This window comes from Nelumbo lutea, chromosome 6 (genome assembly GCF_056320005.1).
Source record: "Nelumbo lutea isolate HS-2025 chromosome 6, American lotus-T2T, whole genome shotgun sequence".
Taxonomy (NCBI): domain Eukaryota; kingdom Viridiplantae; phylum Streptophyta; class Magnoliopsida; order Proteales; family Nelumbonaceae; genus Nelumbo; species Nelumbo lutea.
In genome coordinates this window covers 16,238,404-16,258,606 of record NC_142689.1, presented here as the reverse complement: position 1 = coordinate 16,258,606, position 20,203 = coordinate 16,238,404, and the positions used below count along the sequence as shown (strand labels likewise).

General features: G+C 38.5%; 1 protein-coding gene across 2 annotated transcripts; it reads right to left on the bottom strand.

Annotated features, from left to right (window-relative positions):
- Positions 1-556: 556 nt before the first annotated feature.
- On the bottom strand, positions 557-20,160 carry LOC148847591 (uncharacterized). Of its 2 annotated transcripts, XM_088947967.1 has the most exons (6): positions 19,941-20,160; positions 5,476-5,558; positions 5,302-5,364; positions 3,684-4,135; positions 1,014-1,278; positions 557-849 (listed from the first exon to the last, which is right to left on the bottom strand). In XM_088947967.1, exons 1-6 carry the CDS (start codon positions 20,066-20,068, stop codon positions 812-814), a joined length of 1,029 nt encoding a protein of 342 aa, XP_088804093.1. In that variant the 5' UTR covers positions 20,069-20,160; the 3' UTR covers positions 557-811. The 2 variants fall into 2 exon arrangements, with proteins under 2 accessions (XP_088804093.1, XP_088804092.1); XM_088947966.1 differs by having other exon boundaries at positions 5,302-5,558; positions 19,941-20,157.
- Positions 20,161-20,203: the final 43 nt, after the last annotated feature.

Sequence of the window (20,203 nt, the reverse complement as noted above, 5' to 3'; positions counted from 1 at the left end):
TCCCTGTTCTATGGTATCTTCTTTTGATAATAGTTAATAAAATTTAAGGTAACCATCCCTCTACCTAATTAAAGTTAGGGTTTAATATATCAACATCTATTAGCAGAGCCCCATTGTCGGTGGATGCATGTTGAATCACCTTAATACTTTGAGCAATGGAACTGATAGCTTTTAGCCATTAAACATAGTTCCAGACCAGGAGGATTGATCAATAGTAATGTCCCTCTCTAAATTGCCCATAGCCATATATTGTGGCACCTGAACCATCTCGTATGCATAGGTTTCTTACATCTTTTGCGATCAGACAATAGTATGGTAGTATTTCTAAGAAAGATAGGAAAATAGAATAATTATGATCAAGGAAGTGATTAAATTTGGTCTTACCTCCCTAGTCTGCAAAGAAAGATGCTAAGTGAAAAAGGAATCAACACTGAATATGATTTCTGTTTAGAAAAAGCTAATTATGGAGATGAAACTCACCGGTTAGACTGTTGTGTAGTTCAGTTCCAAAGTTTTTCTGTTTTTTTTTTTTAATTTGAAAGTAGTTCCATAGTGATTTTTTTAAGCCCCGAAAATTTACTCTCAGTGGAGGAGTGGCCCATAGATTTTATTAATATTGAGCAAAAGAAACCTAAGAGGGGGGGACGTAAAAACCTTACCCCTCAGAAGATCTATACAAAGGACCATCGGCTCATATCATAACAAAGGCTGTCCGGCGGAACCTAAAAACTAACAAACTCTAAGAAAAGGAAGACCGCAACCATCTGCTCTAATAAGATCTTGAGCGTGTGAAGGTATACTATCCAAGCTATCATTTGCAAAATCCTTTGTACCAGGTTGTCTGTGCAACTGTGCAAAAACAAAATAGTATCATTTGCAAATATCATATAACAAGGTCTAGTAAGAATAACTAAAAAAGAAAACGAGTGAAGGAAAATGGGAGAAAAAAGAATATTATTATACAACATGCACTAATTTCTTTTTGTTCATAATCCTATACATCCACTAATTACTTTGAGGATTAGGTTCAAGACCCAGTTGCTTCCTTGTCTTCCCTACAAATAAATCCCTTGACTTAATCAAGCCAGGCATTCGCCCTATCGCTGTTATGAAGGGGAGTTGTGCAACAGCATCTCTCCTCCCCAGTGAAACAATTGCAATTGATGAACCTGGTTTATAAGTTGCCATCTTGCTTTCATCGCCTTCAGTCATCAACATCTTCAAGTTCCTGGCAGCAAGTAAAGCATGCCTCTGAGCCAAGTACCCCTGTTTGATTTCCTGTATTTTTTATCTATCAGTAATGATATGGATTTATTAATATTAGAATTACCAAGAAATATGAGAAATGAAATATTCTAGAATATTTCCATCTTAGACTACAGAAGGTAATTGTCATTTATGTTTCTAATAAATGCAAAGACTTGATGTGCAGGCAACTTTTTACCTGTAATAAAGTTCATAGCTTTTCTAACGACTTGTAATACTTGTGGGTTAGCCTTATAATTGGATTTATTCATATAACACTGTAATTTCTATTTTTTTTGTTCATCTCTTCATTATATTATTTCAAATGTTAGAAATAAAGAAATAGCAGGCAGCAGCTTAGTTTTGTAATATTTACTTGAGTCACTTAAAGGGCACTCTAGTAAATTTATTTGTAATTAGATTTTTTTAATAAATAGAAGTCAGCTGCAAGTAGGAGATGTGATTTTTCTCCCTATTGACTCTCTCCTCTCATCTCTGTTCTAATGTTTCTTATTTCTTCTGCTGTTTCAATTATTGTTCTTATATTTTATTCATTGATATCAGAGCAATAGTTTAGGCAATCATTTTTTCACTTAGTTCTCCTTTTCTCTTATTAGACCTGCAATCTCACAAATCTGAATCCACTCTTCAACATAAACCTTCAGGTCTGTGAATTTGTGCCTGTTAGTCTACTTATGGCTATCAGCTATGACTACTTAAGTTTTTGTGGTTGTGTGTTGTGTGGTTGTAGTGTAATTCCCTCTAATTGGCAGTTCAAAGAGGGACATGGTGGCTGGTTGTAGCAGAAGATTTGAAGGTTTGTGAAGGTTTTCTGGTGCATACAACTAATTGATTGGAGTTATGGTGAATAGTACCACACAGTTAGAAGAATGATGACTGGAACTGTTGAAGTGGAATGCTAGTGCTGGTTGATGGTTGTAACCAGACATGGAACGCTATTAGGTTAAGGATAGCATGATATAAAAAACAAGAAGTTTCAGTTGGAAGAAGAGAAGAAGAGTGAAGAAAACAAGGGTTTTCAACAGGGAGAGATTCAATTGTATCTACCTAGCTGTAGACCCATATTTTATATAACTTCTTAACTGAAGAGAAAATTACATTTATGCCCCAGCTTAAGTAACACTTACAAGGATTAAGGATAATAATAAATGTAAAAGACTGTTCTACCCTTACAAAAAATACTTTGACACTCCCCCTCAAGTTGGAACATATATATCATAGAGTTCCAGTTTGTTACAAATATAATCCATCCTAGTGTGCCTTAAGCCTTCGGTGAACAGATCAACTACATGGTTTGAAATGTCCCCAAATTTTCTAATATTTCCATGACATATTTCCATTTCAATGGGTAGTGATGAAATTTTACTGGAATTGACATATTCCCCAGTGAACAATACTAGCACTATGTGGAAGTTTTGTGAACTTACAATTCGAGTAGAGGCAGTCTAAAATTTATTTCTAATTAGTTTCTTATATATAAAGAAGTTGGCTGCAGGTGGGAGAAGTGTCTTTTCTCTCAACCAATTCTCTCTTCTCATGTTGTTCCTTCTTCTAATACTTCGTCATTTCTTTTGTTGTGCTCAGTTATTGGTCTGATATTTTATTACAGCATGCATATCCCTGCTAATAAAAAAATGCTTCATGTACTTCTTTTGGCCTACAAATTATCAATTGAGCTTTTGTTAAGTGCCACTCCATGAACCTTACAATAAAAAAAACAAAATTGATGATATTGACTACCTATATTCGGAAAGTATATGACTCCTTTTCAAAGGTACAGACACAAACAGTATAATAATACTTTATTCAACTCAACAGAGCCTTGTCCCCAATTATATGGCTTTAGCTACATGACTCCTGTAATAATAAAAATATAAGTATAGCAGAGGACATAAGTATTGATGTCCCCTTGCATAATTCTTTGCCATTATTTACATCCAAACAATTCCTTAATTACATAAAGTGAAAAGTGAAAAAAAATTCTGGACATTGCTTTGGCATGGATAGAAGTAGGATTATGTGTAGATGGATGGAATATGCATGTTAGACATTTCAGACGGGTGAGTATTTGGCCCTATATGGTGCATAACATAAATATGTAAGTATTGGTTACCTTTCAAGAAAGAAAAAGATAAACCAAACACTAAGACTTGGGATGTATTCAGTTAAAATGGCTTTTCTACTAGAGTTACTAATCAACAGGACAATAGTTCACTGTTCATCTCAAAGAAATCTAAAGGGTGTGATATTTTAATCCTACAAAACGTGCATTTTCTTGTTAATTTGGATACAAATATTCATACCAAGTATGTTAAAAATGACGTGGACAATATTTATCTCAATTACAGTTACAGGTTTACACCCTATCAAGTCATCTTTGGAAACCAAGTAAAATGGACAATACAAATTTCACTCACCAAAATGCCAGTAATATCTCCAATCGCAAAGATGTTCTTCCGGCCTTTCACTCTTAAGTATTCATCAACCATCAATTTTCCAATAGTATTCAAGCTACCATTCAGAATGGTTTTCTTCAGCCAAGATGAACTTGTGGATCTACCAATACACAGGAAGTGGGAATCAGCATCAATGGTTTTTCCATTGGACAATTGATATACCTGTTTTCCATCTGATTCGGTGTTGAAGGTAACTGACTCCTCCAATATCACTTCAACATTCTTTGAAGTCAACCATTTTAGTGTCTTGGTAGAAGCTCTTGGTCCAATGAATTGTAACAACCTTGAACCACTGTGGACCAGAGTCACCTTCTTACCAGGGAAATCTGTAGCAATCTCTCCAGCAAGTTCAACTCCAGTAGGGCCCCCTCCAATAATTAAAATGGAATTGGCAGCTTGTATTTTTTTATTCTCTGCAATTCAAAGAGACTGGAGTAATATAAAATATTGAATAACTCCTTTAGGAAAAGCATCATTTTTTAAACTAAATAAGTAAAGAGTTGGTGTTCTCACATGGGGCCAAGAAACTACAAACTCAGAATTGACCAGTCCAACCTCAAAAGAATGATACTGCCTAATGTTCAAGTCATGGTTTTTATTATATGTTTAATATATATCCAAGGTATCTAAGTTAGCACTATTCATTTTAATTGGAGATGAGAGGGAGATGGTTTTATTGGTATTTTGCAGACTATGGAGAACTCAATGAAGATCAACAATGTACATTCAAATCCTCAAACAGTTGGTTATTCCCTCATAGATCTAGACAACCAAAAGTAATGCAGAAAGCCACCATATATTGATTTCAAGGAGAAGAAAATAATTATTATTCCAAACAAACAGGAATCTAGTTTGTGGTTCTTTGTTACCAATATATGGGTGACATGTAATAGTAGGTCTTGTTTGATGATCGAGAGGATATAAACAAAGCCAGATTCAATAAAAAATGCAACAATCACTAAAAATAAAAATAGATGATATAGGCCACATGGATAAAATAGGCTTACTAAATGACATAAGCACCCCTAGATTCTGAATCCATAAGGAAGCACTCATTTCAATTTCAAATATGAAATTATGTGCATCTACAAAATTAAAGGTTCATTTGTGAATAACCAACCATGCTGTACCACTGAGACTTGGGATCCAAATATTCCTCAACCCAGTTTCTTAAATAAACTATGAACATGGTGTACTCAAAAAAGTGTTCTCATTTGCCATGCCTGACCAAATCATCCAACCAAACCATATCTGAAAATTGCCTTAAAGCAGTGACTTGGGTGAGTCAAAGTCAAGTTATCTAATCATGGATTTTAGTAATTAATACTGCCTCAGATTAGATAAATAGGGCAAATATTGCACCAGTTTGGTAATAATAGCATTGGATATTCAACAGAACAAATTGTTTCCCATAAGCCAGCCAAATAATACAAATAAACAGATGGTAACTACCATCTAAATTAGTCTACTTACCTCAAGCAGATTTGTCAATTTTATAGCTATTATGTTTATTAGCAACAAAGAGTTGAAAGTGTAATTTTTAATTTTCAATTTTGAACCCACTGATATGCGTACATACCTGAATTATGCTCTTCGAGCCTCTCCATTTTGGTTTTGGGAACAAGGTCGTCATGTCCAGTAGCTATAACAAGATAATCATATGTAATTGAGCTACCCTCCTCAGTCAATACTTCAGTTTCTGTGATGTTAATAGCACGAGATATAATGACACGTCCATTTGTAAGGTACTCACTGTGGTTGATCACTGATCTCTCTGCAGTCAACGGCTCCACCATTGCTCTCAAGTTTGTCCATGGGATCTCAAAATACTCCTTCCTATGTTGTTTTTCATTTTTGATTAAGCACCCAAAAACAGCATAAAATATAAGTTTTTTATTTGAAGGATAAAAGGAAATTTCATTAACCAATTATAAAGATGGTGCATACAACATTAAAGGCATTATATTAAGGCAATTCTAAACTGAAGTGGCAACCAATAAAGGTGGGGGAAAGGGGAATCTAACCATTTACATCCTAGTTCTAGACCATCCACAAAAACAAACTTCAATTAGATGGAGACTGTATTTTACATGTGTCAGGATGGAAAAAGAAATTAACAGAATGACCCTAACCTTCTAATTGCTGTGACTTATTACTGTATGCTATTATTTTTCTCCATCCTCTAAATAAGAGTAATCAGTGTGATATTTCAGCTTCACCAAATAAGTATGAAATCCGGTTAAAGGTCCATCTAAGAAATGCCCTAGGTATCAGGTAGTCTGGGCTAATATGAATTTCCACCAACTAGAGTGACTGGTCGAGCAGTCAGTCAAAAGATCTCAGTTAAGACCAAAAAATAAAATAGAAAAGAAAATAGGAAAAGAATGATAGAATAAAAGTAGGGATGCAAACGGATTGGATCGGATTCGAATCAGGGTATATCCAAATCCGATCTGGTGAACTGTCACCGATTCTCGCAAATATTTATTCGGATTCGAATCCGATAAGGGTGTAGGATATCCGACTATTATCCAATCCGATTTAATTTTTTAAAAATTAATATATTATTAAAAGAAAAAGGAAATATACCAATTTAAATCAAGAAAAACAAAAAATAAAACATTTTTTCAACTATTTTCATCATATATATACACATGTTTTTATAAAAAAATAAATAATATAAACAATTTACAAAAAAGCAATATAGATAACATATTTATAAATAAATAAATGACTATATTATATTATCAAAACGGATAGAGGTGATCTGAATCCGATCTGATCCAAAAATCCGATATGAGGATATCTGAATCCAATAAAATAGGATCGGACTTTGGATCAGATCATGATCCAATCCATTTGCACCCCTAAATAAAAGTAAAGAAGAGAGGAGAAATGGGAGAAAAGGGAGCAGAAAAGAATAGGACTACCGCCCCAAACAATTGTATTTATATGAGGATCTTATAAAAGATGTACAATGACCAAAATACCGTACCACCCTAATAAAATAATAAATTATAAAAACAGCAACATAAAAACAATATAAAACAGAATATATGGACAGAATAAATGATAATAAATTGCATCTCTACACTCCCCCCCCCCTCAAGTTGGGAATAGATATTTGTCATTGCCAACTTGCATAAATCTGTCTCTACCTTGACTTTAGCTGCTTTGATAAAAATGTCAGCCAACTACATGCCAAATGCAACATATGAAAAACAAACCTCCTGATATGCAACCCTCTCCCTGATAAAGTGCCACTCCGCCTTAATGTGTTTTGTTCTATCATTCTGAGTTGAATTGTGTGCAATGTTAATGGCAGCCCGATTATCACAATACAATATTAATGACATATCATAACTAATCCTCAAGCAAATATCTCAACCATAGCACTTCTAACAACCCATGAGCTAGAGTTATAAAGTGGGTCATGCTGCCCGCAAGCTAGTACAGTTTGGCATGGCTCGAGCCGTGTTGGGCCTGGGGTTTTGAGGCCTACGAATTGGCATGGCACACCTCTAAAATAGGACCATGCTAGCATGGTCCATGGCTCAACATCACGAAGCTAAAACACATGCCAGCCCACAAAAATAATATAGTTGTTTGGACCCCCTTGCCATCCCACCAAAATATTATAGCCATTGGGACACCCCCCCAAATGACTATATTCTACTTTTTGGGTGTTTTTTACAGAAATACCCCCAACAGCTATTAACAGCTAGTTTGGGGGGTATTTATGTATTTTGCCTTGGGCAAAAAATGACAAATGCCCCCCAACAGCTACTTTAGGGGGCATCTTAATAAAGTGATAATTAACTTTATGAAATACCAAAATACCCCTCCCAATAACTATAAAACGATTGGTTTTATGGGTATTTTAGTTAAATTAAATTATTTCCACTCCTATAAATACCCTTACCCTCCCTCATTCTCATGATACCAATTCTCATACTCTCATATACTCACATACTCTCTCATACACTCTCATACTCTCTTAGTCTCTTCCTCCCTAGTCCCTAATTATCAACTTTGTTCAAGTTTCAACAAGGATAGAGCTTACTCAAGTGTCTCAAGTATCAATTTGGGAGGCTCAAAAGCTTCATTAATTGAAATTAAGTTGGGATACCGGACCAGAAGACTCGGTAAGTGGTAATTAACTGCATTTTTAGGGCTTTAATATTTTAAATTTTTTAAAATTTAAAATATGGATGATATTTTAACTTCATTCTCAAAATTACCACTCGGTAAGTGGTAATTACTTCATTCTCAAAATTATCACTTGGTAAGTGGTAACTAACTTCATTCTCAAAATCCCTTTCACTACAACATGGCTGATATCCAGTCACAGTACGATAGCACACCGATGTATGTGTCAGTGGTAATACTATTGAACAAGCCACTCCTACTACTACTACTAGGGGTGGCAAGAAAAGGATAAGTGATGTTTGGGATATGTTTAATATAGAAGAGGTTGAGGGAAAGGGAAAAAGACCAGTTTACATGAAATGTAGAAGTGATTTTAGTCATAGTAGTACCAGCCATTTGGCCAAACACATGGCCAATCATTTAAGAAAAAATAATAATGAAAACCAAACACAAATTGAGAATGGGTTTTTTGGTAACTTTCAATATTCACAGGAAAAATGAGGCAAGAACTAGAAAAAAATTCTACGACCATCAATGATTCCACAATTTAAAAAAGTTTCTAGAAATACTATAAGAGCATATGCTTTGAAGATATTTATTTTCATATAAACAATATTTAATTTCTACTTTATCAACTCTTTTTTTTTATAATTGAAAGAAATTTATTAATCAGCAATTATAGATAGTACAATGTCCCCAAGGAGAGGCACGAGATACAACCTCTCCAAGCTAGTTAAGTACAACTTTCCAATATATTATAACAAGTTACAATGTAGCACAAAAAAGATCCTCCCTGAAAACCCCCCTGTTTGGCCAAAGAATCAGCCATAGTATTATTAGATGGCATGCTTACCCATTTTACCTCAACTCTCATATTACTAGTTAACCACTTTACTTTTTTGATGAGGTCTTTGTAGCCCCAAACGGTAGCATCCGGGTTTAGAAGCCACCTTGTTACCACTTGAAAGTCCCCTTCAACTAGGCGATGTTCCACCCCAAGCTGGTTAGTGATCTGAATTCCTTGTACTGCAGCTAGTATTTCTGCCCTTGTAGAGTCCCCCACTCCCACTTGCCCTAAGAATAAGGAGACGATGTTACTATCCTTATTCCTCAGGACACCCCCTATACCTGAAGGCCCATGGTTACCTTGGATGTTTCCATCAAAATTTAACTTGATGACACCTTCTGGAGGCGGATCCCATTCTAACAAACTTCTATTCTTCTTTGTAAAAGTATTAGCTATTACTAACCAATTCTTCCACAAGTCATCAAAAGAGAAATCAGCAAATATATCCAAGATTTTTAGCCAATGTATTGCTCTTGTTACAGTCCTTCACTTCATCTAAGCTTCTTTCCTTCTCTAAGAAGACTCTTGCATTCCTTTCCTCCCAGAAAGTCCATAAGGTGGCTGCCTTGATACATTTCCACATGAACTTGCCTCTTCTAGTGTGGTATACAAAAAAAGATGGGTTAAATAACAAACTCAAATCGGATGGCGGAGACCACCTACCTCCAAATAAACTAAAGCTCCAACTCCATAAGGGTGTAGCAAAGGAACAGGAGATCAGCAAATGGAAACAATCCTCATTCTGGGCCTTACACAAGGAACACCAGTTCGAGGAGAGACAAAGAAAGGGTCACTTTTTCTGCAAATTTTCCAAAGTATTGGTTTTCCCATAGTAGACTTCCCAACAGAATACAGCAATTTTTGGAGGAATAGGTCACGCCCAAACTTCTTTGAAGGGGAACCCTTGGGAAATGGGGTTGGAACTGAGGGATTTTAGAAAAAAAGAACAAGTAAAGGTACCTTTTGGAAGAGGAGTCCAAACTCTTTGATTAGAAGATGTGGGATCCAAACAAACTGACTCAAGTGAAGTAGCTCAGTGACACAAATCAACTCACCATCCCTTAATCCCCTACGAAATCCAAAATCCCAATTTAAAGACATGGGAGTAAACGGGTTCGGGAGAAAATTTGCAATTGGCTCATTTTGTGAAGGGAGAGAGAGTAAAGCGAGGGGAATCGATCTTTAAGGGGTTGAATACCCACCCAAACATCCTCCCATAACCAAATAGAATCACCAGAACAAGCATCATACCTAATAAACTTGAGGAAGCAAGGGAGAATACCATCTATAGCCTTCCAAGGTGTTGTAAGGGTAGCTCGACGAAATATGGATCAAAGGAAGACTCGGTCTAAAAATAAGAGAACAGAAGATGGCCACAATTCTTGTGGAAGGCTCAAAGATGATTGACTGGGTGAAAGAGTTTGTCTTTGATCTAGCAACTAAAGGGAAACAGATAAAATGGAAAGAAAACGTCTCAAAGACAGGTAGGAGCTATGTGATGGAGAACAAGAGGAATGCAAAAGGTGCATTCATATCTCTTACTGAATATTTCTCTAAAGGAAGGAAGCAAATGGTTTGTTTCCCTCGAGAAGAATGGTCAAGGATGGATAGGGGTAGCTGGTATACTAACAAACTTCCTAAATAGAACTATAGAAGGGAGTTGGAGAAAAAATAGTTGTTGGAAATTGATGAATGTGGACAAAGACCAGAAGTTAGCATCCAGATCCTGTGTAAGGAAGAGGAACCAAAAAAGAACTTTTTGGCCATGGCAAACAATAGGAGGGATTCTTCCTTGTAGCAGATGAGACAACAGGAAAATGGGAAAGAATGCTAGTGGTTGATGCTGGAGGGTTGGTGAGTGGTGACAGATTGGTGGGAAGTTGCAGAACTATTGAAGTTCAAACTAGAGCTAAGGAGCACCTTTATTTTAATTCCATTCAATCTTGCTGAGGCAGTTCTAAACCCTCTTGAAAACCAGGTAAATGTTAAAGCTTTATGTATCCAAGATGCTCTAGGGACTTTCTCAGTCTTTAAATGGTCTTCATCTTCAAATTCAAAAGTATTCTCAGTGGAAGATAATATTAGTGTTCGAGTGATTGGGCTGCCATTCCATCTCTGGAATCAAGAGATAGAAAACTCAATTGCTTTGCTGTGTGGAGCAGCTAGAGCTCGCCTTGATGGTGTATTTTGGGGAGACCTGCAAAGTGCAGCCATTCTACTGGGTAGAGTAAAACCAGAAGATATACCGAGGAAGGTGACTGTAGCTGTGGATGAATTGTTTTTACCAGTTTGATTAGTGTCCTCCATTGAAGCTACCCTTTGGAGAGAGGCCAGAAAAGAGGAAGATGAAAAGGTGGAGGAAATGAAGTTACGTGGCAAATTGGAGTTGGTTAAAAAGAAGAAACAGGGAAATTTCACCAAAATGGAAACACAACCTTTTTGCAGCCCAAAAGATTTGGTCGGGAGATTAATAGGAGACGTGTGATACAAGGTAAGGGTAATGACAACTAGCAGGACCTTTGCTCAGGTAGTTGCTTGTGGCACCAAGCAAAATATCTTGAATGGCTTAAGTGAGGGGAAGGGCTCGGTGACAATACAGATTGAACCACAAATTGGGGGAGGTAAACCATCAGGTCAGGCTGGGGTCTTGTTAGAATCAAGAAACTTTATGGTGGCTGACCCAGCAGGTCCAAATTCAAATTCAACTTCTAACCCTGGGCCCAGTAGGCCCAAATCTAAGTCAAGTGGGCCAAAATCAATTGACCCAGGAATTAAGTTGGCGTGTGAGGACTTAAAGGAACACGTGACAGGGGGAGAACCTCAGGTAGACAGCAAACAAGGTCTACCATCATCTTCCTCGAGCTCATCCTTTCGCTCAAATAGTTCTGTAAAGGTGTCCAGCTCCTTATAATGGATCCCATTGAAGAAGCTGGTTCGATCTGCATAGGATCGCCATAATCCGAGGTGTGTGAAGTGCAGTGAGTTACATGACTTAGTTTTGGACAGGCTGACAGATGGCGAAGAGTTTTCTGAGTAGGATTCAAAATCTGGAGAAACCATCAGTCTGGGAAGTATTGACCTCCAAAAACCAAAAAAGATCTTGTAGGAGGGAAGCATAAACACTGAACATTTATTTCCAGAGGAGGAAATGGATCCGCAAGATTTTGGCAATGAAAAAAAACAGAGAAATCTGAGTCTCAACAGCGGCGAACAAACATCTTCCAATCCAGGATTTCCGTACAAAAAACACAGATGGTGTTGGAAACACTTGAAGAGGTTCAACAGATTACATTTCCGCCAATAAACAAGTCTACTCCATTTGCACAGCCTATTCAAGACATCGGGCCAGAGAGACAAAAATAAGATCTCGCGCCTTACCTAAGGATTCACGTAGAGGGAAAGACTAGTGAGGCATCTTTGACTATAGGGGGTGAAAAAGTCTTGGTTGAACCTAGTTCACCTACACAGCTGAGTCAAGAACAAGGAATGGTTCTGGTCTTGCCTTCAAGAGTTGATACCCAACATCTGGTCCCATTGCAATCACCTCTGCTACCTTCAGGTAAGCCTGTCCATTTGTTTTTAGATACTAATCTGGGTTTTGTGCCTGTAACAGATATCCTGGAATCTCAACCAGACCAGACCAACCAAGTGGCAGCAAGGGAGTGATGAATGTTAGTGTTGGAAGTCGAACTAAAAAGAGGGATTGTTTAGTAGAAAGGAAACAGGAGGAACTGGAACAAATTTGGGAGCAGATTTGTACACTATTGGAGGAATATAAACAGAAAGAGGAAATGATAGAGGAGACCCCAAAAAAACCTAAATCAGATACAAGCCCCAACAGATTGGGAAAGGAAACAAGAAATAAAGGGCTGTCTAGGAAGTTAATGGGTAATAAAGATAGAAAAAAGAAGAAGAAATTTGAAGTAGAGAGACTAATTTTGGACATTGAAGGGAATATCAAATTCATTGGAAGAGGGGAAAGGAAAAAGGCTTCTATAGAGAAGATGGGCCGAATGGCCCATAGGCTGTTATTCTATGCTATATTTATATTCTTGTCTGTAATGGGCCTTATTCTGGGCCCATCATCTTCTATACTGTGTTTTTGTAATTTCTTGCCCAACCAAGGGCCTCTCTTGTAATTACTCAAGAATTAACTTAATAAAATTGTATTAGAGTGTTAGAGGGAGAGTTCAGCTTTGAACCTCTCAACCTCTAACTCTCCTTGCCGCCAGCTCTCTCTCTTCATCTTCACCAACCTTCCCATCTGTTTGCCTTTTTCTGGTTTTCATCTAATCTTACACAGTCCCATACTTCGAAGGGCTGTTTTTCAACTTGGTATCAGAGCAGGCCTAAGCTTTGCGTGGCTCTCATGTGGGTATAGTCCAGCCGACTGCATGAGGGTGTTCTAGGGCTGGAAGTTTAGACTCATTCGCCTGATTCTTGGAGGTCATTGGAGGGTGCCCAAGACTCTAATCGCTTGGAGAATAGTTCGGTGACCAGGAAGAATCAGAGAAGACTGTTCGGCCTGATTTGAAGCTCAAATCAGAGATTGATAAAACTGTAAGTTGCTTCAGTTATTATTGGGTTATATTTCTGATTTGGGGGGGGGGGGGCTGTTAAAGAGTTCGAAACCCTCTAAATCTGTTCAGCTGTTTGGCTGTTGGTGACCTGATTTAACTCAGAGATTTCCGGGTTGGTTTCTCATCTTGTTGGACTGTCAAGTGGCCGAAGCTTGTTTGGACTCAGTGGTACGAGTCTCTACTTCAGTTCAGTTGCTTCTTGGACCTATACGGACTGCTCCTGAAGTGGTTCTTACTAGGTGACAGTGGGGTGTTTACTGCTGCATACATAGTGTTCGTAAAAAGGCCTCTTAAGTACTGTGGACTGTGTTCTTGCTCTCTTTAGGGCACTTATTGTTGGGAACCTAGAATCCCTAACTAGAAAGGTACTCCAATCGGGTACACAGTGTTTGGAGGTCTGTTGGTTATCTCTTGAAGGCTAAATCAAGCCTTCTTCTTCTTGGAAGAGTTGCCACCGAGCTTGGTTCTCACGACTGTCAGGTCTGAACTGGCCTTGTGAGTTGATGTGTTTGTTGCCGATTTAACTCAATCTAAGTTCATCAACAATCAGTACACTAGTGGAAGTTGACCGAAACCCTAATTGAAGCTTTTACATGATGGACTCCTCAGATATTGAGAGTAAGGGTGTTGCTGAATATGGACATGCTTTGGGAACCCCAGCTGATTCATTGTTGATTGTTACCACAGTTAAACTGGATGGAACCAACTATCTGGAATGGTCACAATCTGTGAAAATTTATATTTGTAGTAGAGGAAAGTGGGGGTTTATCTCCGAGAGTAAGAAGGCTCCCCCAAAGGATGATCCCTCTTATGAGAAATGGATGCAAGAGAATTACACCATTATTGGGTGGCTCGTGAATTCAATGCAGCCACAGATTAGTCAGCATTATCTATGGATGAACTCAGCTAAGGAAATATGGGATAGTGTCGCAGAAACCTACTCCCAGAAACTAAATGTAGCCAGAGCCTATAAACTGAGGAGTGATGTGAAGAATTTAAGACATGGGGAGAAATCCCTTGTGGTATACTTCTCAACCTTGAAATCTCTGTGGCAAGAAATTGATCTGATAGAGGCTATGACTTGGGATACTTCCAATGATGCAGAAACCTACAGGAAATTAGTTGAAAGAAACAGGGTTTTTGAGCTCCTAACTAGACTAAACCCTGAGTATGACATCACAAAACAAAATATTTTATCTAAGGAAAGTGTCTCATTGTCACAAGCATATGCTTTGGTCAGCAATGAACAAAGTAGAAGACAGGTACAGGTTCAAGGGGTTGGCACTAATGGTCACTTTGCAAATATGGGGGTTAAACCCAAAGGAGTTGTAAGAGCTCTTAATGGCTCTGGAAAGAAGGAGGTTGTATGTGAATATTGCAAAAAGCCAAAGCACACCAAAACAAGTGCTGGAAATTACATCTCGGTCTTGTTCCTGTTCGATTCCAGAAGAAACATGATGGTAGAAAGACATGGGGTGCAAATGCAACCACCGGTACAGATGCTGAAGTTGAGTTTGCCTGTGCACAGTTGGCGGCCATGAAAGTTGAGTATGAAAAGTTTGGGAAGATGATCAGTCATCTCGAAGGTGTATCTTTATCTTCCAACCCTTCAGGAAGTCCAACCACCTCTGCATTTGCTCACTCAGGTATAAGCTTCTGCTGCTAATCATGCAACCACCTCAGGCAATCTTAAGACCCCTTGGATCATAGACTCAGGTGCTTCTGATCACATGACCAACATTTCCACTTTGTTTGTTTCATATGATTTGTTTCCCGGTCGTGATAAAATCACCTCAGCCGATGGCTCTCCTGCTTCTATTTCTGGCAAGGGAACTATCAAGGCTACAAACTCCTTACTCCTATATTCCACTCTTCATGTACCTAGATTAAATACAAAATTGTTATCTGTAAGTAGCTTAACCAAGTCATTAAATTGTTGTATAACCTTCATGTACCTAGATTAAATACAAATTTGTTATCTGTAAGTAGCTTAACCAAGTCATTAAATTGTTGTGTAAATTTTTTTCCTTCCCACTGTGTTTTTCAGGATCTGGAGTCTCAGAAGGTGATTGGGAGTGGCCATGAAGCGAATGGAATATACTTGTTCGACACTCCTGGACAATGCCTTGATCAGTGCTTTTGGTTCTACCTCTTCAGAGTCTGCCAGTCGAATTATGTTGAGTCGTTGTTGTTTGGGTCATTTGCCTTTTTCTGCTTTAAGTCATCTATTCCCTGAATTGTTCAAGGGAATCAGTGTGTTCAGTCTTAATTGTGAATCGTGTCAGTTATCAAAGCATTGTAGAAACAGTTACCCTTTGAGCAATAAAAGATCTTCTTTTCCTTTTAATATTGTGCACTCTGATGTGTGGGGGCCTTACCACTTATCCTCTATGAGGGGCTATAGATACTTCATCCTGTTTATTGATGATTTTTCTCGATTCACTTGGATATTCCTAATGAAATCTCGTGATGAAGTTTCGAGACTTGTGAGGCAATTGTATGAATTTGTTTTAACCCAGTTTGATACCAGGATTAAAATTTTCAGATTTGACAATGCAAAAAAATATTTTGAGAAGAACTTATCCTCGTATCTCTTTGACATGGGGGTTATTCATCAAAGTTCCTGTGTTAGAACCCCTTAACAGAATGGAGTTGCTGAAAGGAAAAATAGGCATATTGTTGAAATTGCAAGGAGCCTTTTGTTTGCCTCACATGTTCCTACAAGATTTTGGGGTGATGTTGTTCTCACTGTTACCTACCTCATAAATGGTATGCCATCCAGGGTTTTAGGGTTTAAATCCCCCTTCAGTCTTCTTCATCCAGACAAGGACATCTTCCCTATTCTTCTTCGTGTGTTTGGCTGCACCTGTTATGTACACATTCCAAGTGCCCAGAGACATAAGTTTGAACCAAATGCCCGCAAGTGTATCTTCCTTGGTTATTCCCCCACACAGAAGGGTTACTGTTGTTTTGATCCAAAGACTGGCACTCGATATGTATCAATAGATGTTACCTTTGATGAACTTTCTCCTTTTTATGGTTCCTCTCAGGAAGGACATTGTCCACGGGGGGAGAGTTTGTCACAAGTGTTTTCTCTTCCTCTCCCTGTCCCAGTTGAGTCTCTTGATGAGCCTGTGTCCTCTCCAAATGAATCAAGGGAGGATCAGTCACTCCATTCTCCTTGTCCTAGTGCTCCTATCTCTTTACCTCCTCGTCCTACCCACAATCCCAAGGTGTATCAAAGACAAAAATCCAGGAATGAGCAGGTTATTTCCCTTACAACAAGTGAGCCTCATGCACTTCCAATCACAGATGAGACAATAGGTGTTGTTTCAACCCCTTTGGAACCATCTTTCCCGGATCTTGATGTTCCCATTGCTGTTAGGAAAGGAAAACGGAAGTGCACTGCACATTGCATTTCCAAACACCTTTCTTATGGTCTGCTTTCTCCTTCATACTTTGTTTATCTCTCTTCAGTTGCTTCTAATCCTATTCCCAGGTCTATGTCAGAAGCTCTTGAGATTCCAAAATGGAGAGATGCCATGAAATCTGAAATGGATGCCCTACACAAGAATGATACTTGGGAAGTGGTGGATTTGCCTAAAGGGAAGGATCTGGTTGGTTGCAAGTGGGTCTTTATCATTAAATACCAGGCTAATGGGACTATTGAGAGGTACAAGGCCAGACTAATTGCAAAAGGCTACACACAGACGTATGGGATTGATTATCTGGAGACCTTTGCACCTGTTGCTAAGATGACATCTGTGAGGGTTCTCTTATCTCTGGCAGCTCACTTTGACTGGCCCCTTTATCAGTTGGATGTAAAGAATGCGTTTCTGAATGGTGACGTACATGAGAAGGTTTATATGTCTCCCTCCAAGAATGTATGGAAGTGATATGCAAGGAAATGTATGCAAATTGAAGAAATCCCTTTATGGACTCAAACAGTCTCCTAGTTTGAGAGATTTAGAGCAGCACTTGTTGAATTCGGTTATGTTCAGACACAGTCTGAACCCTTTTTGTGAAGAGAAGTGGATCTTTGGTAGTATATCTCATTGTGTACGTTGATGATATTGTTGTGATTGGTAATGATGCCTCAGGAATTCGTGCTCTTAAGTCTTTCCTTCGTACAGAATTTGAGATTAAAGACCTAGGAGAGTTGAGATACTTCCTTAGCATTGAAGTTGCTAGATCCAAGGATGGGATTCTTATCTCCCAAAGGAAGTATGTCCTTGACTTGCTTTCTGAAACTGGGAAGATGGGTGTTAGACCAGCTGCAACTCCTATTGATATGAGTAACAAACTTTCTGTTTCAGATGGAACATTGTTGGAAGACAAAGGGGTCTTTCAGAGACTTCTTGGGAAACTCTTGTACATGTGCATGACTCGGCCAGATACTGCATATGCTATCAGTTGTATTAGCCAGTTCATGCATGCTCCCCGAGATACTCATATGGCAACCGCAAAACGAATTCTATGTTATTTGAAAGGCTCTCCAGGAAAAGGAATTTTGTTTACCAAGCATGGTCATCTGAAACTTGAAGCTTATACCGATGCTGTTGTACTGTGATAATCAGGCCACCATCAACATTGCCCACAACCCAGTACAACATGATAGAACTAAGCATATTGAGGTTGATAGACATTTTATTCGAGAAAGAGTCTCTTCGGGTGAAGTGTGTCTTCCCTTCATCACTTCTGAAGGACAATTGGCAGATTTTCTCACCAAGGGCATTCCCAATGCAAGGCTTCAGCATGACACTGGCAAGCTGGACATGATTAACATCTATGCTCAACTTGAGGGGGAGTGTAGAGAAGATGGGCCAAATGGCCCATAGGCTGTTATTCTATGTTATATTTATATTCTTGTCTGTAATGAGCCTTATTCTGGGCCCATCCTCTTCTATACTGTGTTTTTGCAATTTCTTGCCCAACCAATGGCCTCTCTTATAATTATTCAAGAATTAACTTAAAAAAATTGTATTAGAGTGTTAGAGGGAGAGTTCAGTTTTGAACCTCTCATCCTCTAACTCTCCTTGTCGCCAGCTCTCTCTCTTCATCTTCACCAACATTCTCATCTGTTTGCCCTTTCTGGTTTTCATCTAATCTTACACAGTCCCATACTTCAAAGGGTTGTTTTTCAACTACTTCTAAATGAGGGGAAGATAGTGTTTGGAGGGCTTAAATCATGAAGGCTAGTGAGGATAATCAGTTGGAATGTGAGGAGTTTGGGCAATGCTAGAAAAATGAGACTGAAACTGAATAAAGAGTTGCTTAGGAGAGAAAGACCCGATATTGTAATGCTACAAGAGACCAAAAATAGCTGAACTAGATAGGAGGTGGGTCAGAGAGATTTGGAAAGTAAGAGGGGTGAAATGGTGTTCAGCTCCCTCATGGGGAGCTTCAAGGGGAATATTAACTTTGTGGAGAGAGAATTTCGTAGAACCAATAGAGGAGCTGATAGGAAACTTCACTGTATCCCTAAAATTCAAGATGGTGGAAGATGGCTTTATATGGGTGCTAACAAATGTGTATGGGCCAAATAATTACAAAGAGGAATGATTTATAGCAGGAGCTTCATGGCATTCAAGGTTTATAGGAAGGCCCTTGGTGTTTGGGATTCACAACTGAGTCAAAAGTCAAATAATCTCAGACAGGCCATCATGACTAGCATGAGAAAGTTCAATGACTTCATTAACTTTTATGAATTATGAGAGCTTCCTTTACTACAAGTTATCTTCACTTGGTCCAACTTCCAAGAAAACCCAACTTGTTCGAAACTTGATAGATTTCTTTTTAATGAGGGTTGGGAGAGCCATTGGAGAGGATTTGTGGCTAAGGCCTTACCTAGGATTACCTCTGATCATTGCCCCATATAAATAGGACAAGAACCTCTTGGAAATGGACCTAGACCATTCAGGTTTGAGAATATGTGGTTAGGATTTCTTGTGATGAGGGGAGTGAAATGGAATGGGGATAGATTCCACAAAAAATTAAAAAGGTTGCAAAATCTTACCGTTTTTTAAAGAAAATCATTAAGTCATATACAAGGATACTAGTTCATTGTTTGGTTTATGGACACGCAGAAATGAACAAGTATTCTGCCATAAGAAGCAAACCCTTTGGTCCCTTTCCTTGTTATTAACAAGGTGAGTTCGGGAAGTCATGAATCCAATGAAAAATTAAGAACTGAAAGAGGATATATTGCATAAACCAGTCCCATAAATGTTTCCCCTAAGACAGAAAGATTAAAATAAATCTTCATGCTGCGGCTAAAAAACACAGGTGACCCTGCTATAGCCTTTGCAAGGAACTTCACTTGAAAACCGTTGGTGGGCAGACAGTTAATAGTAAAGCAACCATCCTGGTCCCAGAGACATGGGCAATGAGAGAAAGTATCCTTCTAACCAATAAAATACAAAGTGAAGCAATGGTGATTGAAGGGGACTCTAATGTAGTCATTGATCCCATTACCAAGCACATTGAAGCATGGTGGCAGATTAATTTCCAATCAGGCATTCGCTAATAGCCTAATAAATGGTTTCTACTTTCTAGATTCAAAAAAATGAAATAAAAACTTATTATTTTGGGTCCTATTTACTTTCACAGATAAAGTGGGACGGAGGGAGAGAAAGAACTCACGGGTCGACGAGAGTTACATCGGCATCGAATTGTATGGTCTTAGCGAGGAGGGCCCCAGCAACGCCCCCCCCAATGATCACCACCCTCTTTCGATCGGAGACTTCAGAGTCGGAGGTTGATTGTTCCATGACGGAAATGGAAGACAATGAACCACGGCTGATCCGTTTCTGTTCAAAATCCCAAAATAATGGTAGGATCTAAAGAACCAGGAGCGTCAACAATGAAGTGAAGGTCTGGCACTAGGGGTTGATCATGAACCGGGC